This window comes from Otolemur garnettii, unplaced genomic scaffold (genome assembly GCF_000181295.1).
Source record: "Otolemur garnettii isolate 467f Iridium unplaced genomic scaffold, OtoGar3 scaffold00021, whole genome shotgun sequence".
Taxonomy (NCBI): Eukaryota; Metazoa; Chordata; class Mammalia; order Primates; family Galagidae; genus Otolemur; species Otolemur garnettii.
In genome coordinates, this window is record NW_003852416.1 from 22,293,597 (window position 1) to 22,319,420 (window position 25,824).

A 25,824-nucleotide genomic window follows, 5' to 3' on the forward strand; every position below is an offset into this window, starting at 1 on the left:
CTGGCAAGCTAAAGGACTTCCGGGCAACATCCATTCATTCCCTGGGTGCAGCCTGGTGCCAGCCCCTGGGCTCTAGGGTATTTTTAGTTCTGGGTGGCCAGGTCTAGTGGTGATTGGCAGTAGGCAGAGCCCTCTGTGTTGCTCCTGGCTCAGCATGAGAGGTGGCTGGACACGGGGAGGGGGCTTAGGCATACCTGGCACCCCAGCCCACAGCTGCCTCCTTGTCCCTGGGAGGATCTGGGCTGCTGCCACCGCCACTGACCCGAGGCTGGGAGCATTCCTTCCTCTTGATTCATCGCAGGGAATGTTTTGGGCCAAGCTGGGGTGGAGCAGGGGCACTGGGGGGACATCTTGGACATGGGCTGCCAGGGTGGATGGCAGGTCCCCCAGCAGCAAGGTGAGTGTGACCTGACAGTCACCCAGGGATCAAAAAGGTCTCCTCCTTGCCATCCTAGCCCTATCACCCTCTGCCTGTGGCAGTGCTTGTGTGCACATCTGCCTCCCTCAGCAGATTGGGAAGGCCCCCTCCCAGCAGCTAGTACTCTAGCACCCTGTCTAGAATGTAGGAGAAAATCAATAAAGGCTTCCTGAATGAACGAGCCTTTGGAAGGACAGTCAGGCAAGGTAGGGGCAAGACGGGAGCCAGATTGGACAGGTCTAGGGATGAAGCCAGAGGCTGGAACTCTCTGCCCATGTTACAGATAGGGTCACTGAGGAGGGCTAAGACGGGACTGGGGGAAGGAAATTGGGGGTGGGATTATGGCACCTGAGTGCTCAGTTCAGCTGATGGGACTCCCCTATCAGCCATTTCTATATTTGTTTTATTCTGAAGCTGTCCCCCACCCCCACCCCCGTGTCCACTTACACTCTCTCCTCATAAGCCTGACAAGGCCAGGACCACCTCGTTCAAGAAGGAGACAATTCAGTCTCTTCTTCAATCCAGAAGTGGACAATTCAGGTTCTCCCACTTACTGCTTATTACCTGCAGAGAGAGCAAGTCGTGCCTCGTGGGGCTCAGTGTTCCCAGCTGCACAACAGGTGGCACAGAGTTTCACACCACAGGCGACCAAGGCAACGGAGAGGCGGGCCTGTTACTGCAAAGAGCGCAGTGGCCCATAAAATCCTGACCTAATCTGAACGCAGCCCCACCTCCCCAAACGAAGGACGTGTACATTGTCCTAAGCGTCCAGGCTCAGAGGATTTGGACATCTGCGAGGCGCTCCCACGCGAAGGGCGCTACGCTGTGCACTGGCACCTGCCAGGCCTCACTGAATGGGGCTCCAGGGTGGGCATTACGACCGCTCGGCAAGAGGGAACTGCGCCTGGGAGAGGGACTGGCCAGGCCCCTGCGGTACTCCCTGCAAACACAGCCGCTGACCGGACGCCGCCCTCTCCCAGAGCGCGGATCCACCCCCGTCGCTCCTGCTGCCCCGTGCCCCCGCGGCCCGTGTCCCCAGCGCAGACAGCGGCCCCCGCACCCACCGGTCCCCGTCAGGGACTTCCCGCCCGCGGCCCGGCGCCCCCGCCCACTGGCCCGCAGCCCGACCCGGCGCAGCACGGAGGGCAGGCCCGAGGGCGGGGCCTGCGGGGCCTCCTCCGCTCCGCTGGGGGTTGGGGGCCGCGGGCGGCAGGCGGATAAAAGGGCCCTAGGGTGCCTGGCAGGCCCGTGCCCTCTGCTAGCCTGGCCCAGCCCTCGGACTGTCAGCGCTCCAGCTGGTGAGCCCCTGCCTGCACGCTCTGCCCTTGCTGTGCTGTCTGCCCTTCTGCCTCTCTGTGACTCTGCAGGCCTCCTGAGGTTCCTGGAAGCTGGGGGTGGGAGGGATGGGGGTCTCATGGACGGTCAGCCTGGGCTGCTAGTTGCTCACCGACCTGCTTCAACTGGACAAGTGACCCAGTTGGGAAGCTTGGCCCAAGGCCTGCTCTGGGGCGGGGTGGTGCGCCCTGGCCTCAGGGTGCCTGCGTGTCTTATTTGTGAACATGCTGGGTGTGTGTAATGTTTCTCTGCCTTCCCTCCCATGGACAAGGCAAGGGAAGGGGCAAGGCGAATTTGGATGTCACTCTTATGACTTGGGGGACTAGGAGCCAGGGCAGATCTGAGATCTCCAATTCATCAGACCAGAATTAAATGCTGAAGGCTGAGAGCAAATAGGAAGTAGAAGGGCTGAGGGGTAGAGGACTTCAGTGTCCCCACCCCCTTCCTAGCCCTGGACGGTAGAGCTCTGGGCCCATTACCTGGCACTGCTTCAAGTCCACAGAATCAGTACCATCCCAGGAGGCCACTGAAAGGAGAAGCCCCACTCCCAAAGAGCTACAGAGAAGGGGCTGTGAGTGATCCCAAAGTTGGTATTCCCCCAAGACAACACTCCAGATGCCCTCTTCCAGCCCTCCCAACCTGGGCCAGGTCAGCCAGCTGCCATCATCCCCTGGCAGCACCTGGAATAGGTACCTCTCTGCCTCAAGCTGGCAAGGTCTTGGATCTGTCACTTGGTGGCACACAGTATGGGCACCCAGCCCAGTGCCCTCACACCACGGCCTGGGTCATAAATCAGCCAGCAACAGGGTGGAATTTCAGTGGGCTCCCTGTCTCCTCTTCTGCCTCCTCTTCCAACATCCATCACCCTTGTGGTTTCGAAAGCATGGCTTGCAGCCAGGCTGCTGGGGTTTGAATCCTGGCTGAGCAAGTTACTTGACTTCTCTGGACCTCCTCTTCTCTTCTGTAAAATGGAGATAAGTAGTCAATAGATATTTGTAACATATTATTGTCATCCTCACCTCCCTCCTCAGCTCCCTTCTACTCTACCTTCCTTCCCCTCACCTTTCTTCCTCACTTGAGTAAACAACAGCCCCTTTTGAGGCTGCTTCCTTTTCTGAGGGAGATGCTTCACTCAAGAGCTGAGGGACAGTGAGGTGGGGATGAGTTGTGGAGTCAGGAAGCAAACACACAAAGTGGTAGGAAGGTGGGAAACTAGGGGGCTGTCAATGGAGTGTAGCATTCAAACTGGCATTGAAGGATGTGTAAGAGTTTAACAATCTGAGATAGAGGAAAGGGGCACTTCTGTGGAAGGAACAATGACAGCAAAGGCTTGGGCACTCGGAGATAAAGGCTATGTTTGGGGAACAGGGAGAAGACAAGTTTGGTGTGAACCAAGGCTGTAGGAGGCTCTGAGGTGGGCAGCATGGCTGAGAAGACCAACTCCCCCTGTATCTGACTCGGCTCCTGCTGCTGCCCGTCCACCTCCTGGCCTCCTTGAGGGAAGGGAGCTGCCCTGGCCCAGACCCAGGGTCCTGCCTTGGGCAGAAGTCCTCCTTGCCTTTAGGTTGGTGCCTTAGAGAGGTGGGAGCAGTTGGCCTGGGACTGTCCATAGCCTCTACTAAGATCTCAGTGTCCTGGGTAGGTCAGCCAAAAGCCAAGCAGCAGACCTGCCCAGCCCCTAGGACCTATTAGAGCACATCAGGTAGGGACCTCTAGTGTCACGCCTCACTTTATAGGTGTTGCATCGGAGACTCAAAGAAAGCACCTGCCTCCAGACACACGACAATTTAGCTGGCGGAGTTGGGAGCAACTGACTCATGGAGATGGTAGTGGAGGTGTGGTCTTCACTCAATCCAGACCCAATGTGACCACTGGGTCCTAATCCTTCCTACCTCTCTTGTAATACAGCGAGTGTTCCCACCCACTGTGACTGGTGTGGTTCAGTCCCTGCCTGTCCACCTTCTCAGGAAGCACAGAGGAAGGAATGGAGACATTGGAAGGAGCAGAGGGCACTCTGCTCATGGGGATAGCCAGCTGGGAGCCCCTATGGGCCCGAGTGAGGAGTGGCATGCGGAAAATAGTATTTAAGTCTGGAAGGAAAGCACAGGAGAGTGAGAGTGGGAAGACACTGTGGAGGTGAGAATGGGGGTGGGGGCATGAGAGGAATCGGGCCCAGTAGTGTGGGTGGAAGAGAAAGGGGTGAATCCAGAGTGTGTTACAGAAAAGGGCACCAGAGACTTGCTCTTGAGATGGGATGTAGCCTCCATCATCTCCTTTGCACAAAGATGGGGCAGGACCAATCTAGACCAATGGCTCTGTAGTAGCTACTGCAATAGCTGTTAGCAATAGGTGACTGTTATTGAGGGCTTACTCTTCTAAGGGCCTAATATGTGTTCATTCACTTAATCCTCACAAAAATCCTCTGTGGAGGGTGCTATTATTATCCCTATTTTACAGAGAGATACTGAGGCAATAAGAAGCTAAATCAACTGGCCAAGATTACCTGGAAACTAAATGGCAGAGATGGGATTGAACCCAGGCAGACTCCAGTCTGTACCTTTGAGTTCTGTGCTCTGGTACCTCCCATCCCTGCAATCACTGATATTTATGAGTGCCACCTACATATTGAACACAGCACAAAGTTGCTACTCCCATGGAACTTTGTTCCCAGAGCCCACCTAGTGCACTGTTCAGAGCCCACTTTACCCTGCGCTGCTGATTAAGGTAGTTGAAAGGGTGTGGGGTAAGAGGATAGAGTACCTCCCTCCCAGACCAGCCATGGGGATGGAGTGGCAGGGGCCATGAGACTCTCCCTACCCAGGCTGATGAGCTGCATGATTCCCCAAGAGCAGCTGTGGGCATGGCAGAGGGAGGTCTCATCAGAATGAGTTTCCCTAAGACTCAGGCACTGGGTAGGGAGCAGGGAGCCTTCAACCACTGTTCTGGGTGGGCCTTGGCTTCCTGTTGGCAAAAGAGCTGGAGGGTGGAGATTGATTCGGCATTGGTAGCTCCAGAGGTCTGCAACGCTTCTAACCAGCTATGACTCTTTCCTTTATGCCCTTCCCACCCACTAGTCCTAGGACCAAGCCCACTCATATGTGAGGCAGAGAGGACCAGCCCCCAACCTCCTCCCGAAGAGCATCTGATGTAGCCTCCTGGAGACAAAGGCTCTCTGATGTGTGCCCCCTGCCTGAAATCCCCCCATAGCCCCTCATGAAGGGCAAACCCTCTGCATGGTGCCTCAAGGCCCTGGTCACTGGCCCAGCCTGTTCCTCCACCTCTTTCCCCTCTAAGGCCCAGTGCTGTCAAGAGAAAGGTGCTTCCTGCTCTTGCACAGATTCACCTCTTTCCCTTTCTTCCCTTATGCATCTGTTCTCTCTTCCTGGAATGCCTTTTCCTGCCCGGAACTTTTACTTATCCAACAAGGCACAGGTTATATGTCCCTTCTTTGAAAGCCTTCTCTAATTCATCCTCTCTGATCTTCAAAAGGGTACGAGTGTTTGATATCTTTAATTTCTGGGTCTAACCACCTGGCCTATTAATTGGCCTGAAGCAAATGCTCCCAAACTGTTGACTCACTGCAGGAATCATACACCTGGGTGGCTATCAGATGGTATTTGGTACAATCTCTGCATGTTGGAAATGAAACATGAGGGCCCCAAGAGCTTAAGAGACTTGTCCAAACCACACAACAAATGAGGGGGGGAATCGCTGGCTTCCCTCTGCTAACTTTCTACTCCAGCCTCCCGTATGCCTTCTGTGGTGAAGGTGACATTTTACATATTTGGTCAGGGTATGGAAACATTAAAAGGCAGGGGCAGCACCCCTGGGATAGATACTCTTGACCTGAGGGCACCTGGGGCTCCCCTATGACCTGCATATGAGACTGTATTAGGAAGCACTACTATTTACTAAGCGCTTAGTGCACGCTGGGCCTGTGCTAAGCACTTCCCATGCAGTGTTTTATTTTACACTTATGTCAACACTGTGAGACAGGGATTATTATCCCCCATTTTATACACAAGGAGATTAAGACCCAGTAAGGCTAAACTTGAACTTCCTCAAGGGGCCATGGCCCAATAAATGGTGGATTTGAACCAAATCAGCTAATCTTAGAGCCCAAACTCAGTCACTGCCACACCACACACACACACACACAAGCAGGGTGCCGTGTCTTCCTGCAGCTGCCAAATTGACGAAGAGGCCTGAAGTTGGAGTAGAGGTGGTGACCACTGTCACATTTACTCATTGCCAGGTGCCGTGACCCCAGCTGCCCTTGAGGTCACCATGATGTGGTTCCCCTCAGCTGCATTCTCCCTGTTCCTGCTGCTGCTGCTGCACCAGGCCCCTACCAGCAGGTCACAGTCTCTGGGTACCAAGAAGCTCCGGCTGGTGGGCCCCGGGAACAGGCCAGAGGAGGGCCGCCTAGAGGTGCTGTACCAGGGCCAGTGGGGCACCGTGTGTGACGATGACTTTGCTCTCCGGGAGGCCACGGTGGCCTGCCGCCAGCTGGGCTTTGAAGCTGCCTTGACCTGGGCCCACAGTGCCAAGTATGGCCAAGGGGAGGGTGAGTGACTGGTGCTGCCTGGCAGGCTGGTGAGGAGATGGTAGCAGGCTTCCCTCAGGAGCTGGGCTCACTGAGACTGCCACAGACCACATCAGATACCTTCTGGTCCTTCAATACCCAGCTCACACAACCTCCTCCCTGACCCATTTCCTGAGTGCCCCAGCTGCAAACAACCCTTGCTCTCACCTTCCCATTCTCTCTTATAATAAGCCTAACACCAACACTATCACTAAGTAAGTTCCTTGGGCATAGTGATGGGCACACAGTGGGTGCTTAGCAAATGTTGTTGAATGAATGAATGGGCAAATAGCCTGGCCTTACTACACCTACCTCGCATTTTCCAAAAACAGATCCTTTAAGACCTGATACCCAGATAGCAGGCAGGGTTGTGGATCCTGAGACCCCAGGAGAACCAACACCCTCCCCGCTTCCGCTCTCTGGCAGAGTTTGGAAGAGGAGGCTTGATGAGCGTGTGTTCCTATCCAGGTGGCAGGTGAGCCTCTGGGTGCCACCCTTGAACATTACCCTCCCCTCCCCCACAGGACCTATCTGGCTGGACAATGTGCACTGTGCAGGCACAGAGAGCTCCCTGGACCAATGTGGGTCTAATGGCTGGGGTGTCAGTGATTGCAGCCATTCAGAAGATGTGGGGGTCATGTGCCACCCCCAGCGCCAGCGTGGCTACCCTTCTGAGAAGGTCTCCAATGCCCTCGGGCCCCAGGTGAGGAGGCTGTTTAGGCCCTAGAGGAGAAGGGAAGGGAATGCAAGCAAAGCTTGTGCTAACCAGCATCCCTGGGGCCCTGACCCTGTGTGGCCAAGAGCAGATGCATGGAGAAAGGGCCCTAACTCGAAACACCTGAGCACCAGGGCTGGGCCTGCTGAGAATCACAGAAGTTGTTCCCTTAAGAGATGCAGCAGGAGGGTAAGGGGGCTGTTTCACCCACAAGGCCTGGCCACAATTGCTGCCTCTTCCTGGCACAAACAACCCTGAGCTAAAAACAGCCCAAGCCAAACAACAGCAGCAGGCAGGGCAGGGCTCTGGCTCCTACCCTTTACTGTCAGGCAGCCTCCCACCTAAGGATAGCTGGCCCTGGCCCACTGAACACAGAGACCAGGACAGTGGGCTCCATACTCATCTAACTCACCCCAGGGCTAGGCTGAAGGATCCTGCTGGTAGTCCCAAGCAACTGGTCTGTGCCCATCTCCACTCTCCACAGGGTGACATGAAGAAGGCCCCTCCATGCCCAGCAGAAGCCTCCTAAAATCGAAGGGCTCCCATCTTGATCCTGGGGAGGGCCAGATATGCCTAGTTCTCTCTAGTTTGACAAATCAGAACAATCAAGGGAAAGGGCCTAGATAAAATCAGGTTCTGTCTTGCACTCACCATGTAGCCTTCTTGTCTCTAGGCCTCAGCTTCCCTGGCCTGTCCCATGAGGGGGCTGAGTGGTATGGTCAGTAAGAGCTCTGAGCCTTGGCTGTCTCCCTTGAAGCTTGGCAGTAGACTGGGCAGAAGGGACAGGAATTGCAGGTCCATGGGTGACTATGTGCCCTGCAGGGCCAGTGGCTGGAAGAGGTGCGGCTCAAACCCATTCTTGCCAGCACCAGGCGGCATAGCCCAGTGACTGAGGGAGCTGTGGAGGTGAAGTATGATGGCCACTGGCGGCAGGTGTGTGATCAGGGCTGGACCATGAACAACAGCAGAGTGGTGTGTGGGATGTTGGGCTTCCCCAGCGAGCAGCCTATCAACAGCCACTACTACAGGTAGGATGGCAGCTGGGCCTTGGGCTCACCGGGGCAGTGGCTGAGTGTGTGTGCGCACACTTACATCGTGATGTGCATGTGGCGTGATGTTCGGAGTGTGCACGAGTGTTATTGTGTACATATGCTCGTGAGATTCATGTGAGTGTGCACATGAGTGTGTGGGGCACGTGGGACCATATAGAGTTCCATGAGGACTGTAGGGACTGACTGAGTGTGGCAGGACATTCAATAGGTGTTGGGATTGGGAGAGACATAAGACCAAATGAGGAATATGCCTGAATTTCCTGGGTTTATGGATTACTCAGAGTAATGAAGAGGAACATGAGGGTGAACTTCAAGATGCTGGGAAATACCTAGAAACAGAAAAACAGGCTACAGTACAGAATAGCCCCACAGTGAAAACTATTGCATATGAAACTGTCCGTGATTTTAAAAACAGACTTTCCTAAAGATACTTTCAGTGATACACAAGTACAGTTTGGACAAACATCCTGGTTTCAGCTCAGCCAGCAGATAGTTCTGAGAGCTGGGACAGGCCCTTGGGGGCTTGATACTCCAGTCCACTGCAAATTATCCCAACTTTGCCACAGCACATGTCCCTAGCTCTGATCCAAGCCAAGCTGGGTTATATATAAGCAAGGCATGGGTTGGGGTGGGTACTGTGAGAAACGTGACTGAACTGGCGCAGCAGATTGCATCAGCCTGGTGGATGTGAACCAGCAAACAGCTCTGCCCTGTCAGTGAAGAGTCTGTTCAAGAAATCTCCCATAGTACGTCTGAGTCATCTGCCTTGTCTGCCCCAACCAGTTTTAGTCATGCTTCACTTAAGGGGTTGGAAGTCCTTGCTGTTCTTTGTGTCTCTGACTTAGGTAGCCCTGTCCTGAAGAAAGAGGGGTGGTGGTCAGCCATATGGCTCCACCCTGGGGAATAACTGGGATGTGGGTCTGACTCCCCAGTGCCTAGTAATTGCACATCTGGGCCTTGCTGACTCACTCGCCACCCATGAAGGTGGCCCTGATTATAGCCTGGCTGCCTTTGGTGGGCAGCCCCTACCAGCAGGGCCTTCACCTTCCACCTGTCCCCAGAGGACATTTCCACTAGCTCTTGTGGCACTCTGCACAGGCCCCCCTTCATCTAGACTGAGTTGCCTGTCCCAGGGACAGCCCAGTACAGGAGACCATACTTTAGGACTAGCTGAAGGCCCTTGCTTGCCTCTCTTGTAAATCATTAGTTGTGAAGTAGCACCCCCCCCATCAAGACTCCTGTGATGCTGAGCATTGAAATAAGATTACAAGTTTACAAACTGTGAAGTCCTGTGCAAAACTGAGGAGCTATGAGGAGAGAGCACTGGAGGGGGTGGGACTTATGCACCTCTTTACCTCCCATCCATTTTCCCCAACAGGAAAGTCTGGAATCTGAAAATGAAGGATCCCAAGTATAGGTGAGAAGCAGTACCCTAGAGGGAGGATGTAAGGTGTGGCTTGAAGGATCTCCATCCCCTCCCCTCCCCACCCCACCTCATTCCTGCCCTCCGATTTGGCTTCCCTTAGCCCCAAAGCTCTTCCCTCAACTCTTCCTCCACCCTCAGTCTCTCTTGTCCCCCAGGCTCAACAGCCTGGCCAATAAGAATTCCTTTTGGATTCACCGAGTCAACTGCCTAGGGACAGAGCCTCACATGGCCAACTGCCAGGTGCAGGTGGCTCCAGCACGGGGCAAGCTGCATCCAGCCTGTCCAGGTGGCATGCATGCTGTGGTCAGCTGTGTGGCAGGGCCTCGCTTCCGCCCACCAAAGATGAAGCCACGACGCAAGGAGTCCTGGGGAGAGGTGAGCCCCAAGGGGCTGTACAGGTCTGTTCTCAGCAGGACTCTGCCTAGTGTGTGGGCAAGGGTGGCTCTAGAACAGGAAGGAGAAAGGAACCAGACTTGAATTACAGTATGGTAGAACCTTGGAGTTTATTTTAAAGGGATCATTTATATTCCTACCATAAATGGAAAGCTGACATCACCAGCCTTGAATGGAAGGTGACCATAAAAACAGTAATTAACTCCTAACTATAACCAGTTGAGGGCTGAAGTATGGAACCTGAGCCTGGCCCTTTGCTATAAATAGTAGATGAGCAAGTGCTAAAGAGGTGTTCCAGATACTTTAGCACCATACCAGGACAGGCTCCTTGAAGATGTTGTAAGAACTGACGTGGAAGAAATGGAGGTCAGGAAAAAATGCTTACTCAAGGTGGTAGCTCCTTAAGGTCAGAGGCAGGACTTGACCTCCTGGTCATTAGCTCTGGCCACCCTGGCCACCTCCTCTCCTGCTCTATCTGAAGCAGGTGTTCTCCCAGCAGGAACCCAGGGTGCGCCTGCGCTCCGGGGCCCAAGTGGGCGAGGGCCGGGTGGAAGTGCTCGTGAACCACCAGTGGGGCACAGTCTGTGACCACAGGTGGAACCTCATCTCTGCCAGCGTTGTGTGTCGTCAGCTTGGCTTTGGCTCTGCTCGGGAGGCCCTCTTTGGGGCCCAGCTGGGCCAAGGTAAGTAAGGTGGCCTTGGGGGGAGATGGCAAGGTCTGGATATGCTGCTGGTCCATCTCTTGGTAGCCCCAGGGTACCAGGGCCCAGAACAAAACATTCTCCTCTTGATAGAGGGGGAGCCACAGGTGTGGGGTTAAAGAGCTAGAGCCTCACACAGCACCTCTGTCCCCCACCCTCAGGGCTAGGGCCCATCCACCTGAGTGAAGTACGCTGCAGGGGACATGAGCGGACCCTCAGTGACTGCCTGGCCTTGAAAGGACCCCAGAATGGTTGTCAACATGAGAATGATGCTGCTGTTAGGTGCAATGTCCCTAACATGGGCTTCCAGAATCAGGTGAGTTCAAGTCTGAGCATGACCTCAAGCTAGGAGACTGGGAAATTCTGGGGAACCCCCAGGACTAGACACTGAGCTAGCAGGGTGAGAATGACCAGAGGCACAAGTGCTACAGCCTCAGGCCTTAGACCACCTTCCCAGGGAGCCAGTCTGGGAAGCCCTTTCCTCTTTGTGTCTCACTTGGCCTGGCTTACACCCCATCAGGGATATCAGAAGGTGCCTAGCAGGAGAGCCATAGGACTGTTGGCACCAGGGACTGGTTGACATAGCTAAGACAGTGTGGAATGTTCAGGTTCAAGCATAAGTGCTAACATGGGGCATGGGCAAGTTGCTGGTGTCTCTGTAAAATGGGGTTAACACTCTTGGGGTCATTGTGAATGAGGCAAGACAGGTTCTGCAAGGCAGAACCTTGGTTTGTCTAGGCCAGGGGTCCTCAAACTTTTTAAAGGGCTAGTTCACTGTCCCTCAGACCATTGGAGGGCTGGACTGCGGGCCCCAGGACAAGTCAGCTGCTAAGCAGGACAGGCAGCAGCAACAAAAACACCCGGCAGGCTGGATACATGTCCTCGGTGGGCCGCAGTTTGAGGATGCCTGGTTTAGGCCCTTTCCCTCAATGGCAAGTTGTCATCAATGACAGGATTTTGGATGACCCAGCACAGACATTTTCAGTCAGATTTCTGACTGGACACTACCCAGTGAACTGGCCTCACTTTACAGAAACTACCAGCAGAGAAAGGGAGGGCCACAGAATGGGATGGCCAGGGCTGGCATCCAGCTCAGAGCCCTGGGCTCTTCCTCCCAAGGCTGCCATTCACATCCCTTTGACCACTGCAGGTGCGCCTGGCTGGGGGGCGCAGCCCCGAAGAAGGTGTGGTGGAGGTGCAGGTGGAGGTGAACGGGGTCCAACGCTGGGGGAGCGTGTGCAGTGACCACTGGGGGCTTACTGAAGCCATGGTGGCCTGCCGACAGCTTGGCCTGGGTTTTGCCAACCATGCCATCAAGGTAGGTCCCTGTCTAGCTCCTTCTCTACAACCTTTCAGCCTCCTGAACTGAGACTCAAAACTTCCTGGCCTGAAGTTGTTGCCTTTTTTTTCATTCAACATTTCATTATTGAGAGAAACTATGGACTGATACAATGCTGGGTGCTGGAGATAGTGTGATAAACCAGAAGACACTGTCCCTACCTCATAGAACATACAATTGCATGAAGGAGGTGGTCATTAATAAAATATTCACACAATCACCAAATACACAGTTGTGTCTCCAGGAAAGATGGATGGAAATTAGCTAAACAAGGTAGGGGAGGCATAAGTAACTTAAGCAAATATCCTGTTGGCAGAGAAAGATTGATTAGTTGAGGAAATTAGGACCCACAAGTTGGAGCATGGCTCTCAAGAGGAAAGCCCTGTGAAGTGTGAGGATGGCGGAGGATGCAGGGGCAAGGCCATAAAGTTTGCAATGCAGATTTTAAAGAGATTTCCTCCTTTGCTATTTGGAAAACAGATGGGGTGGAGACTAACATGACTGCAATCTCAGGAGGCTAGTATAGTAGCCCAGGTGAGAATGATGGCAGAGCAGATGCGGTTAGTATCAGCCCAGGGGTTTAAATGGATAGATTTCAAAGATAGAAAAATAATAAAAAAATCAAGAGACTTTGGGTATCATGGCAATGGAGAAAACTCTGCAACCACACCCACACTGGTGGTTTTTGCACAATGCCTGGCAGACCTCAACGAGGCTCAATTTTGAGCACAACCAAGTGTGAGGATGTATGAGGAACAGCTGGGAAAATAGGAGCACATCCCCTCTCCCCCACCTAGATGGGAGAGAAGGGAGCAGACCCAATCTCTTCAAAGGGTGAACGGCTGCCATCCGGGAGAAGGGGGAGGACAGGGCAAAGGTGAGTAAAAAGTAAAAGTCAGCGTGGTGGATTTTTGCCTCATTACATGGAAGAATTTCTAATATAAGATTCTGAATATTGCATGTACTGCTCCAGGGACTCAGTTTTCCCATCACCAAAGATGTTCAAGCCCAGGCTGAAAACAGCCTGGTGGTGGTGGTGGTAGAGGTAGGACTCACTAGAGTCCAGACCTCAAATAGAAGTCAAAGAAGGTGACTCCAAAGGCACCACTATGCCCTAACTGGGTGACACTGTTTTCTTAGGAAACCTGGTACTGGCAGGGGACGCCGGGGGCCGGAGAAGTTGTGATGAGCGGGGTGCGCTGCTCAGGCACAGAGCTGGCCCTGCAGCAATGCCAAAGGCACGGGCCAGTGCACTGCTCCCATGGCACCGGGCGCTCAGCTGGAGTCTCCTGCATGGACAGTGAGTTACCAGAGGGCCCACAGGGCCAGGGGACAGATGGGCTGCACTCCCCCTCAGAAAGGGTCCTGCATGCTGGTACCAGCTCTGCAGCTAACAGGGTTAGGGAATAGAAGCACTAGCTTTGCTATTTTCCAGCCACGTGTGGCCAAATCACCTGTCACATCAGGATACATACCCTGCTCTACTGATCTTACAGAGTCACTGTGAGAAAGAAAACTGAGCACAGGTGAAAGCACAGACACTGAACAGATATTGGTCATAACTGTTGGGATTATGACCAACTTATATTTAGCAAGGATAGCATTTTTTTCTTGGAGCTGTACATGTATATATTGGGTTATGACATTTTATATATATATATGTGTATATATATATACACATACTTACATTTTATATATATATATACACTTATTATTTATTTTTGAGACAGAGTCTCACTGTGTTGCCTAGGCTAAAGTGCCATGGCATCAGCCTAGTTCATAGCAACCTCAAATTCCTGGGCTTAAGCGATTCTCCCACCTCATCCTCCTGAGTAGCTAGGGCTGTAGGCACCCACCACAACACCTGGCTAACTTTTCTATTTTTAGTAGAGATGGGGTCTCCTTCTCATTCAGGTTGGTCTCAAACTCCTGACCTTAAAGGATTCTCCTGCCTCAGCCTCCCAGAGAGCTAGGATTATAGGTGTGAACCACCGCACCCAGCCCATAAAATATATTTCTTACTGTGGTTTGTTGTAAGCAAGAAAAGTTTGAAAGGTGCTTTAGAGGATATATATATGTAAGGCCCAGCTATGTGTTCTTTTCCTGAGCTTTAGGATTTTCCCAAGGGGCTTTGGGACAAGACCATTTGTGGCATCAGTATGCACTATAAACCCAGGTTCTCAGGGCAGTATCTTTGACATCTGCCAACTCGGTCTATGCCAAAATAACTGTATCTAGTCCAAAGGCTGTGGGTAGGCACCAACCCAAGTGGCCACTTGACCTTCTTCCCAGCCAAACTTCAATGCCAAGAAATTCTTAATCTTTGTCAGTGAGTCCCTGGCTTCCTCTCTGTCCACTGTACCCTTGCAAGAACAGCAGGCCCATCTATCACACCCTGCCCCACTCTGATGACAGGGCATTGGAGTGGGCCTCCCTAGCACCAAAGCTTCCCTGGACCTTAAGAGCCTGCTCCCTTCTTGGGGGCTGCATGCTTGCCCCTGTTCTGCCTACGGTGGCAGCTTTCCTCTTGAATGCATTTGATGCTCACATAGCTCGGCAGAGAACCGACCTACAGCCTCTGTAGCTGTCCCTAATTTTCCTTTCTGACATTTCTCATTTCTTTCTTTCCTTTCCTGTCTTCCTCTCATTCTCTCTCAACACTCTTTCCCTCAGAAACTCTCCAGGGTTTGCCAATGATCATTTCCTGGCTCTCTCCAATACATACATAGGGTTTCTAGAGCATTTCTAGTACTAGTACTGGCAAAGTATCCACATTAGCTATCGGCGGACTTTTCTGGGAGGTTTACATGAGCTAAGTTACATAAAGGCACTTTACAAGCATACAAGCATTTTACAAAAGAAAATACTAGCTTATATCAATTGCATGTTTACAATGGTCTGAGCAAGTTACAGGTATTACCACATTAATGTCACTACTATTAACTCCATCTTACAAGTGATAAAAATGAGAGTCAGAGGTTAAGTAGACACAGAGCTAATAAATGATAGTCAGAAATTAAACCAAGAATAAACCCAGGTGGCCTGGCTCCAAAGCTAGCAAGCTGAACCAGGACACTGTAGCTGCCTCCCAAGTTAAGGCAATATATTGTCCCTTTTGTTGTTATTAGAACTTACATATCCTGACTCTTAAAATGCTTTGTTTTCTGGGATCCTCCTGGAGGGCTTAGTCTGGGGTAAGCCTGTCCTCCATGCTGGAGAGCAAGACTGGCTGCCTTCCTACCCTTTGCAACATGATCATCCCTTTTGCCTGCCCCAGGTGCTCCAGACCTAGTGATGAATGCTCAACTGGTGCAGCAGACAGCCTACTTGGAGGACCGCCCACTTAGCCTGCTGTACTGTGCCCATGAAGAGAACTGCCTCTCCCAGTCTGCTGACCACATGGACTGGCCCTATGGACACCGGCGCCTACTGCGCTTCTCCACGCAGATCTACAACCTGGGTCGAGCTGACTTTCGTCCAAAGACCGGACGCCACAGCTGGATTTGGCACCAGTGCCACAGGTTAGTGCTGGCCATGCCTTGACTCTAGAGGGTTGGGAAGAAAAAGCAGCATCCAGGAATCAAACAATTTGGTCCTTCTCTTCTGGCTTCAGGAGTGTGTGCTCCAGGTAAGTCTGGAAGAGACTTGTGCAGGGAATGCTAACAACATCCACCTACCCTCTCCATCTCTCTGGCCTTCCCTGAGATGTACCCATGTTGACGGTGCTCATGGAATTTTCCCACAGCAATGTCCACAGAGAAGTCATTACCAGAAGAGTTGGTTCCTGTTAAAATGGTATTTGACAACTGTCCTATGTTGGACCATCTACAGGCCTTGTCTCGGAAGCCATGTAAAGTGGGGACTTCCAGAAACCTGGAGGCCCAAATAGATATATATCCCATCCAGGATGCTGGTGCTGCAGAAATAGCTCGCTAGTTTCAGCAGCAGCAAGGCAAGGCTGCACAAAATAGCATGAACAGACTGCTACTAAAAAGAGGACAATGAGCATCCTTTCCTATCAGGAGCTTCCAGACCAGAGAGAGGGAGAGACAATGCCTGTGAAAAAGACAGAAGGAAAATTATTTTTTTCTTCAGGACACAGCTATGGGTGGGGAAAGCTGAGAAGAATGAGCAACAACTTTGGGACTCTGCCTTGCCTGAGATAATAAATACCTTTCCTTGTAGCATGAACAGAGTTGTCATTATAACTGGATTGGACACAATGGTAGCAATTTGGTCCCAGGCAGACAGGGAACAAAGCTCCCAGCAGTCCAGCTCCTAGGCTGGTCCCTGAATCAAATGCCCCCTCTTTCTACTTCCCGTCAGGCCTTGCATCAGGCTCCAGTCTCCTGGAGGCTACCAGGGGAGGGGCATACCTCTCCATACCTGGGGTAAAACCCTAGAACCCTAAGTGATGGCAGTGGTGCCAGCAAAGTAGGCTGTGGGTCACAGTAATCTTGGGTTTGGAAGGGAGAAGGGAACTTCCCTGCTACTGTAACTTTCTTGTCAGAGTAATGATGGGGCCTAATACCTCAGTCTTACCTGCCAACTCCCATGGGCTGACAGCTCTACCTCTTCTACAGGCACTACCACAGCATTGAGGTCTTCACCCACTATGACCTGCTTACTCTCAATGGCTCCAAGGTGGCTGAAGGGCACAAGGCCAGCTTCTGTTTAGAGGACACGAATTGCCCAACAGGTATGTGGTTTCCTGCCAGCATATCCTGGGACCAAGCTCCCTCTGCCCTGTTCAACAACCCCAGGTACTTGGGAGACCCTGGCTTGAAAGTTAGCACTCAAGACAACTAAAAAAGATCAGTTTCTTACCTTCTGAAAGCTCACGCAGGGTTTTTACTTTCTTTGGATTCCCAGAGGAAATACACTTTGTACCACTTTAAAAATGCTTAGCACTTTGTAGCTTGGGCAGTAGTTGCAGACCTGTCTCATCTCTGCTAAGCTCCCTGAGGGCAGGAATTGTCTGATTCCTGTGCATGCCACAGTCCCTATCCTTTAGGAAAGGCTGGTAAACACTGGATCTTTAGAGGGTTGGATGGATGGATGGATGGAAAAATAAATTAGCAGAGTAGAGGTGGACTCTCAGCCACATTTCCTAGACCAATGGAGATTTGCACTAGAGCATCCGAAGTAAAAATCTTTTTCACAAATATGGTTTGCTATGATGCTTAATTTACAGTAGAAATTCTGGGGCTGATATGCAAACAAGTCGTTTAACTGAACCTCAGGTCTCTAATCTGCCAACCAGGCATAACTGCACTGAACTGATAAAGCTGGTGTTAGGATTAAATGATAAGTTATGTGAAAGATCTAAGAATGCTGGGTGCTGAGTACCTCTCAGTGCCTCAGCAACTGTCTGTAACCTTCCTTACAGGACTGCAGCGGCGCTATGCGTGTGCCAATTTTGGAGAACAGGGAGTGACCGTAGGCTGCTGGGATACCTACCGGCATGACATTGATTGCCAATGGGTGGATATCACAGATGTGGGCCCTGGGGACTATATCTTCCAGGTAAGGAGGCTGGGGACTCTCCACAGGGCCCATTTCCTCCAGATGTTCCTGAAGTCAAATGAAAGAAAGTTTCACACATAATATCCCCAACAAGCCTGTCACTTGACAGGGCTGTGCTACTGGGGAAAGAATACTCAATCAGGAGCCATACAAGGTGGGTTTGAGTCCTGATTAAATGGTTGTGACTTCTCAGCCCCCATCTATAAGATGGGGGACATTAACACCTACCTCTGAGGGTGACTGTATGAACTGATGAAGCTACATGAGATGTAAGGGAGCATTATAGCCACTATCAACTCATTCAGAAACCTGATCACCCATTTTCAGTAGCCTCCCTCTCATTGCAGGTGGTTGTGAACCCTAAGTATGAGGTGGCAGAGTCAGATTTCTCCAACAACATGATGCGTTGCCGCTGCAAGTACGACGGGCAGCGGGTCTGGCTACACAACTGCCACACAGGTAACTCTAAGCCAATGCAGAGCAGCCTTGTGTGGGCTCAGGGAGCTGGAATACTAAGTGTATTCCCTCCCCAAGGAGGACTTGTACATATAAAAGGCTAGGGGTGGACCAGAGATGAATTTCCTTTGTCATCTTCACATGGAGATGTCTAGAACTGGTCAGACTATCGGCCTTCCCAATAACTACTTCTATATTCCTGTTTGCTAAACTTTAAGGCTGCTCAACTGTAAAGTTACAGTCTCTCCTACAAATTTCCTATCACAAGCCATGTCAGGATTTTTCTCTTCCAGATCATTATTTTCCCCTTGTTTTTCATAGTCTTTCTCAGCTCCCTCTATCCTAAACTGAGTACCTACCTCACAGGCAAAAGTAGAAGTCCCCTTATACTGTGTTGCTGTCTTCAGCTGTGGTTACTGCTCATAAGAAGGGAACATGGAGAATAGGGACATTTACAGAATTGGTAGCATCAGATAAAGGAAGCAGCATGATCCAACCAGGGGTTAAAGTAAGGTGGCTTTTCTACTTATTAGCAAAGAATCCCTCTATCTTCAAGTATTAAAAAAAATGTCTGTATTTACTACAGGGTGTGGCCATTCATACCCATACTTACCTATGTTTGGGGGAGTGGGATAGAGGTGCTCATTCAATAAACAGACATTTACGGAAGCCTAAGACTGTGTTGAACATAAGTGTAAGACAGGTGCTCAGTGTCAAGTTGGGCATGAACACATGCCAATAGGTAACCCCAATACCACTGAGTGCCCAAGATAGATATGAACTAAATGCTGAGCAAACAGAGAATGCAACAAGCTGGGGGCTAGAACAGGTTTTGAAGGAAGTGACATTTGAGCGGGGTTTCAAAGGAGCAGAAGGCAAGAAGAGGAGAACGAGCATAGGATGGACTTCAGAAGGCTTCTTGGGGTCCAAAATCCAGTCCTACCACTTGCAAGCTGGAGGGCATTGTGGAAAGCGCAACTTGAGTTTTCTCTTTTGGAAAATGGGGCTATGTACTTCAAGCCTACTAAGTACTAAAGTTTTTTTGCAGGAAGGCTTATGAGAAAGGATTTTATTCTGTGGGCTTCTGGGAATTACTGACAAATTTCAGAGAAACAAAAGATCATTTATGTTTTCATCAAATAACTAACAACAGATGGAAGACAGAATGAAAAGAGGAAGAATAGTCTAAGGTTCTGTATTTGTGTGACTTAAGTAGATTCTGTCAAGAGGGTATATATGATCCAAACCTGTGTACATGGAGACAGAAGATTTTCCATAATGCTGGAATCAAGCTGCATGGGATCCAGGCAGTGATGAGGGAAAGAAAAATGCCATTCCGTAGCTTCTCTTGCCAGTGATTAGAGAGCCATCACTATTTTTGCAGAAAACAGAAGGCACACTCAGGTGAAAGTCTGAATTTATTTAATGAGAAGACTGTTTATAGAGGAGTGCACTGGGCTAAGGAGTGAGGGAGGTTGAAGCACCCAGGTATAAGCAGGAGTAGAAAACTGCCACCAGCTTTAGGATGGAAGGGGCAAGGGCTGTCCTGGAGTCAGGTGAAAACTAGAGCTGTGGAGGAAGGTGACCCTGGCTGGAGCTGGAGTCACAGACTGTCACTCTGAGAACTGCAGGGCTAACACATCAAAGTACCTGACCTCTCTTTCTACCCTTTAACCTCCTATTGCTTCCCATTAAAGTAACTCAGTCAGAAAAGAGAGGATGAGGAAGCCAGAATGGTGTAATCTCTAGGGGTCAGTCTCCCAAGGAACAGAGAAAACTAAGGACAAAGAAGGAATCTGGGGGGGCAGGGCAGGGGTGAAGGAAAACAACCAGCACAACCTCTCCACTCAAAAGCCTATATATCCTGATGGCTGAACGACACACTTATCCAGGTCTACTTCTATAGAATGACTGGTGTCTGCCCATGACTGACCTGACAGAAAGGACAAGCTAGGCAGAATGGACGTATGTGAAGTTGTCAGGGAAAGGATGAGACTGTGGCAGGGTTGCTACTTACCTATTTTCCTTTGACCCATAGGAGATTCGTACCCAGCCGATACAGAACACTCCCTGGAGCAGGAACAGCGTCTTAGAAACAACCTCATCTGAAGACACCACTGCACGTTACCAGCTGCTGTCCACACATCAGATACCTCAGCTTTTTGGAGCCATGCCCTTCATGGAGCCCTAATTCAGAGGAAAAGGGGCCAGTGCCAAGGGGCATCAAGAACCTGCTCAGGAAGCCTTTTGATGGCAAGATCACCAATCCAGATGGTACTGCTCCCACAGGATGGCTCTGGCCGGTTCCCTAAGAGCCTGTAGCCTATATGCATCTTGGCCTTGAGGCTTGGCTCAGCTGACCTCTCTTCCATAAGGAGAACCAATCTTTCCTGGATCTTGCTGCAGAGTTCCCGGGTTTAGGAGCTCTCATTTCCGTAGGGATGAACTTTGGCCCAGTTTCCCATCTAAGTGATGCCTTGCAAATGTCTTAGAGGAGAAGAATTCAGAGGACCAAAATACATAGCAGGTGGGGTTAGCTCTCTGCTAGGAGCACAGACCAATATAACTTGTGTCAAAGTCACAACTAGCAGAGAAGCTGGTGAATTCTGTCCCTTGCTTCATAGGTCTTCATTTAGAACTCACTTCACACACACTGCTAAGAGTCTACTTTTCAGTGTCCTAATCTTAATCCTACCCTACACATGGGTATTTCTGACTCTCCTGGAAGCTAAGGCCTCAGGCATCCTTCCTGCCTGAACAGCCAACATCACCAGTTAATGAGTGCTTGAGAAGAGGCAAATTTCACAGAAGTGGCCCAGTGCCTTCCCACAGAGCAACTAAGAGTAGGCCTTAGAAAGACTGTTGAGGTAATATGGACCCCACTCCCCACCAAGAAAAAAGTGTGTGCCATTTATCTGGCAAGCAATCCAATCTCTCTCAGGATCACTATAATCACAGGATTGGCCTAAATTCCAAGTCTCAACAAGTGTCTGGAAGGAATTTTGCATTGAATTAAATTTTGCAATGGAAAAAAACATCGGTCAAACAAGCCACTCATCTCTACAGAAATACATAGACAGGTCTGGTAGAATGAGGGACAGAAAACCACAAAGACTCAATTTTGTTAAGGATGGAACCCGTGAAAGAACACCATCTCTGCTTGATGTGGTTGTGATATGCTCTTGCTCAGGTAGTATTGTCCCGTGGTCTTCTTGACATGATTCTTGAGCTTTTGTCCACTGAGACACACTTAGGAGATATCTGTACAGGTCTGACGTCTTAATGCCAATAAAGGTTGTTCATTATAGACGGCTACAAAGACAAGACCAGCTGTGCTTATGTATACTTGCCACAGAGCAATCTGACCCCTTCTCATTCCCATTGAGCTGGGGACTAGGGTGCACATGGAATGTATACTATTCATGGCAGCCCCAGTATGTTTCTCTAATCAGATTATTGGCTGATTGTCTCTTTTCCAATTACCCTCCTCTGGCTCAATGCAACTTGAAAAGGTAAAGGATGAAAGGTAGGGGCAAGAAGGTAAAATCCAAGGATTATAAACTTGTATAACTAAACTGCAAAGCCAAAGTAAGTGGAAGCAGACAAGGCAGATTTATAACAGTACTCCCTTCCCTATATCACAAGATTTACTACCCTTCCTTAGGGAGTAAAAATAGACATGTTCTGGGGGTTCCCTCTATAAATACAAAGAAGCATTTTCTTCCTTTTCCCTGACATTCTTCTCAACTCCTTCACCCCCTTCTTAGGCAGAAAGAACATGATATTTTGGCATGGCAGAGTTTAAGTAAATAAGGGAAGGACTGATTTCCTGTTGGAGCCAGCAAACATCCCCTCAACAGTAACAACATTATATTCACACATGCAGCTAATGGTCTGTGAAAGAATGTGCAGCTAGCAGGGACACGTGTGGTGACTGATGACTAGATTCAGGCAGGGAGGTTACCCACAGCTTCTTGCTGGATCTAGTTTCCAAGAGAGCCAGAAAAAGCAGGCCAGGCAGACAGCCACTGGCTCTGGTCTCCGTCTTGCTGCCCACATCACATGTTTGATAGGTGCAGCAACTTCTGATTCTTGGAAAAAGCTATACAAGGGTTGTGTTGTTGTACCTCTAAGTTGAAAAAGCAGGACATGGGAAGACTGGTGGCTGGCATGACTTCTAACTAGATGAGGAATGTTAACAGAATACCAAACAACAAATTCCAGACAGAACCAAAAATGTCAGACGACTTTCACCTCAGCATACTTTAGCCTTAGGGAAACTAAAGAGCTAAGAATCTCAGCTAACTTGTCAGAAGGCTGATGTACCTTTATTCTACAAAGACCTTCACTTTATGAAGTATATATTTGAACTCATGGGAAATTTAACTTTCTATTATGAATTCCAGGTGATCCGGGGACTTAGATGTTCAGCACACAAGAAACAACACATATGCACAGCAGAGTGCATTAGCTGTCTTTCTGAATAACTAAGGAGCCAATTGTGCTCTCTAGATAACCTAGCTTATAAAGACATGGATTACATGTGGCCAAGGATTTGATTCCTATCCGGACAAGCTTGATATATTGTGCTAGGCCATGGCAGGACCCCCTACCTCTGCCTAGTATATATCAATCCCACTACTAGACTCATGTAACTAAAAAGCATTCTCTACTAATGGTAGAAGCACCTACATTCTGTGCTGACTGAAAAAAAAAAACAAAAAACAAAAAAACCTTTCTTTGCGTCTGGTTGTATAGATTAATCTGAAAGTCAGAGAAGGCTATTTTTTAGCTGAACAAAAAGAATAGGCTACAGCATTAAAATGAGAACCTAAGTAAGTTATGAGGATTACAAGAAAACTGGGTAATAAACATGGGAACTATATGTTGCCATTAACAATATTCTTGGGCCAGGCATGATGACTCGCGTCTGTAATCCTAGTAGTCTGGGAAGCTGAGGCGGTTGGATTGCTTGAACTCAAGAATTTGAGACCAGCCTGAGCAAGAGCAAGACTCCGCCTTTAAAAATAGCCAGGTGTTGTGGCAGGCACCTATAGTCTCAGCTACTTGGGAGGCTGAGGCAAGAGAATCACTTGAGCCCAAGAGTATGAGGTTGCTATGAGCTGTGATGCCATAGCACTCAACCGAGGGTGACAAAGTGAGACTATCTCAAAAAAAACAATGTTCTTAAGATCTAAAAAGCAGTCAGAAAGGAGAAACAGCCTCATAGGCAAATAAGAGGAGCATTCATGTTCTCTTTTTACTGTCCAAGCTCAGTCTCAGCCTTGAAGAATCAAAACAGAGCAAAGGTATAGCTCAGAGGTATGCCATTCAATATGGAGTGTGGCTGCAACTCCCTGCATTTCCTTTCAAATGCAGCCATCCTGTTCAAACAGCCCTGCCTATTTTAGAGAAGTCTCTTCCATAAAGACAGAGAATACAAGTCCTGTAGCTATAAGCAAAGAGAAGGTCAGTAAACAAAGCCCTAGAGGAGAGTGGGTCAAGAAAACAAGTTATTTAATCCCCAAACATGGCATGGAATCACTGAACATGAACACACAGAACTGACCAAGTATGAGAAAAGCAATGCTGAAGAACTCTTAAGACCTGAATAGCAGGAGAGAGTTAAGCCAGTACTAAGACCCAAGATAAGTGTCATTTAAGAAACATTTGAACAAAGCCCCATTCCACCATGTTCTAGGCAATGCTAATAATCCGTCACTGTCATGGGTGCTAAATCATTAAAAAATGAGGCTGCTGCTCTAGCAGAAAGCACAATGAGACACTTTGTTGCCAAGTCAGCCTAGTAAGGTCTAGCACTACCACTTCTTCAGTGAAGAACTACTTTCCCAAAACACTGAGAATACAGATATGAGATGATGGCTTTAACTTGCCCATGTCCTTTAGGAAATCTCTGACAGCCCAGAGGTGTTTATTTTATCCTGCCTGCTCGTCACTGCAACAGATAGCAAGGCTAAGCACCTCTGGCACAGGCTGAGAAGATCCCATGAAGAACATGCTGTGTGCCAGACGTCTTCTATAGGACGTCAGGTTTGACAAAGATGACAAGAGGCTGGTGTAAGGGTACAAAAGGAAGACAAGAAAGGGGGAGAGGAAATAGCATACACCAATCCTAGGATATTCACGTTTGTAGTATACTCTGAGGCAGAGAGATGATCGGCTCTCTATTCAGTGGGGTTCAATAAAAGCAATAAATCTATCTAACCCATGCACAGCATTATACAGAGAAAGATAAGACAAGAGCTACTGTCCTATCTTTTTGAGAGTAGAATGACAAACTTGACAAATACCAGAGTGGCATGTCATAAAATGGGCTTTAATGTTGTCCTTCTTCCAACATGATATAACTGCTTACACTGGAACTGGCACACAGCTCCCAAGGCCAGCCTATTGAGGAATGAATCTGGCTTGCCCTCTGGCTGCTCTGCAGCTGGAGCAGCCCTGGGCACTGAGCTCAGTATAAACTCTGGAGTCTAAATGCCCACATCTGCTGCAGCTCACCAACTTCAGAATTCTGGAACCGGCAGTACAGATTTCATGTATGAAGTACACCAGACACTGTTCTGTCTCTCTGTACTAATTACTCCCTGCCTATCCCCACCCCTGCTTCCAATACTGCTGTTCTCAATTTTGTCACATAAGGAAAGCTCTGTCTTTGCAGAGCCTAAAGCTCCCATCATTGCAGGTCTGAATCCTCTGTTTTGTATTTGTTTTTAAACATTGTGGAAGCGTGACCCACGCTAACATGACTTGCCCTATCAAGAGGACTCCTGGATATAACAGCTTCCATATTTCTTACTAGCTTATGGCTCACTACTATGCCCGCCACAGTAGGGCAATTCCAAAGACCTGCCATTTAGGAGCGAAGACAGGAGTGTATCTTCTTTCAATACCCAGTCCTTGTCTTGATGACTTTATCTCTGTAACATCCGCATCTGCATGTACACAGCTGTGGAAGGGAATCCTCTTATGTGAAGACTATGGGAACATTTTCTGATTCATGGAATTATCCCTTTCATTATGTTCACACTGCAGATTGGTCTCTGCCTTCCCAGATGTCTTCCCGTTGCTTGGCTTCTAACCGTTTTCTCTCTGTAAATAAGAGCAGTGTTAAACACAGTTATATACTTCACATGACCAATGACTTTCCCTTAGTCCAAACTATAAGACAAATTTTAATCATGAGATGAGTGGATATTCTGGGGTTCAGGACCTGGGCTCTCTTACCTGATTGCAAGAGTTAATACCTTTAATTTCCAAGTGCATTGTAAGTGTAAATGACACTTCTGTAAGTCTTTATGTTGATTACTATACACATATAAAAAAAAGAGAAAGATCTGGGGCTAAAAGAAATTCAAAGTATACAAAATAAGTCAAAAGCTAGGAGAACCCAGATTCTAGTCTTACAGATATATATTTAATACTACTTTTTAACTGTGTTTAACACTTCAATATAATTGCCCATTATTCCCAGTTTACTAATCTATAAATATTTCAGTAGGGATCAAGAATATATATTGATATTTTTCTACCTTATTGCTCAAATGCAGATAATAGCCCATGGGCTTTAATCATATCTCCCCTCTACAACCTTACTGAAAAAGTATTTCAGAGGCAAACCCAAATCCAATATTTTCAGAGCACTTCCCAGAAGCCAGCCATCTTTTAGAATACACAATTCCAAAATAGAAAAAATGACCACATATTGGAAGAAATCTAAGGATTATTTCTAAAAACAAAAATGTACAAAATCTGGGTAACACATCTTCAATTTTAATATAGACGCATGGCTCTCCATCTAACACTTCCACCAAGACCTGAGAAAATACAGGCTGTACATGGTTTAGTGACTCAAGC

The 25,824-nt window shown here is 49.2% G+C and overlaps 2 protein-coding genes across 3 annotated transcripts in view; one reads left to right on the plus strand and one right to left on the minus strand.

The window, feature by feature from the left end:
* Nucleotides 1–1,670: 1,670 nt before the first annotated feature.
* On the plus strand, nucleotides 1,671–21,265 carry LOXL4 (lysyl oxidase like 4). The gene is made up of 15 exons (XM_003787282.3): nucleotides 1,671–1,716; nucleotides 6,009–6,320; nucleotides 6,863–7,041; nucleotides 7,876–8,081; nucleotides 9,484–9,522; nucleotides 9,687–9,906; nucleotides 10,424–10,607; nucleotides 10,787–10,941; nucleotides 11,776–11,943; nucleotides 13,105–13,264; nucleotides 15,242–15,485; nucleotides 16,548–16,663; nucleotides 17,354–17,490; nucleotides 17,838–17,949; nucleotides 19,985–21,265. The coding sequence occupies exons 2-15, from the start codon at nucleotides 6,041–6,043 to the stop codon at nucleotides 20,053–20,055; spliced, it is 2,271 nt and encodes a 756-aa protein (XP_003787330.1). The 5' UTR covers nucleotides 1,671–1,716; nucleotides 6,009–6,040; the 3' UTR covers nucleotides 20,056–21,265.
* A 2,999-nt stretch (nucleotides 21,266–24,264) lies between these two features.
* The window catches only part of R3HCC1L (R3H domain and coiled-coil containing 1 like), a 28,867-nt gene continuing 27,307 nt past the window's right edge, over nucleotides 24,265–25,824 (minus strand). For both annotated transcript variants that reach the window (XM_023511783.1, XM_003787283.2), the window contains one exon: nucleotides 24,265–25,059. In XM_023511783.1, the coding sequence (XP_023367551.1) occupies nucleotides 24,992–25,059 (68 nt within the window). In that variant the 3' untranslated portion in view covers nucleotides 24,265–24,991. The remainder of the gene's footprint in view (nucleotides 25,060–25,824) is intronic.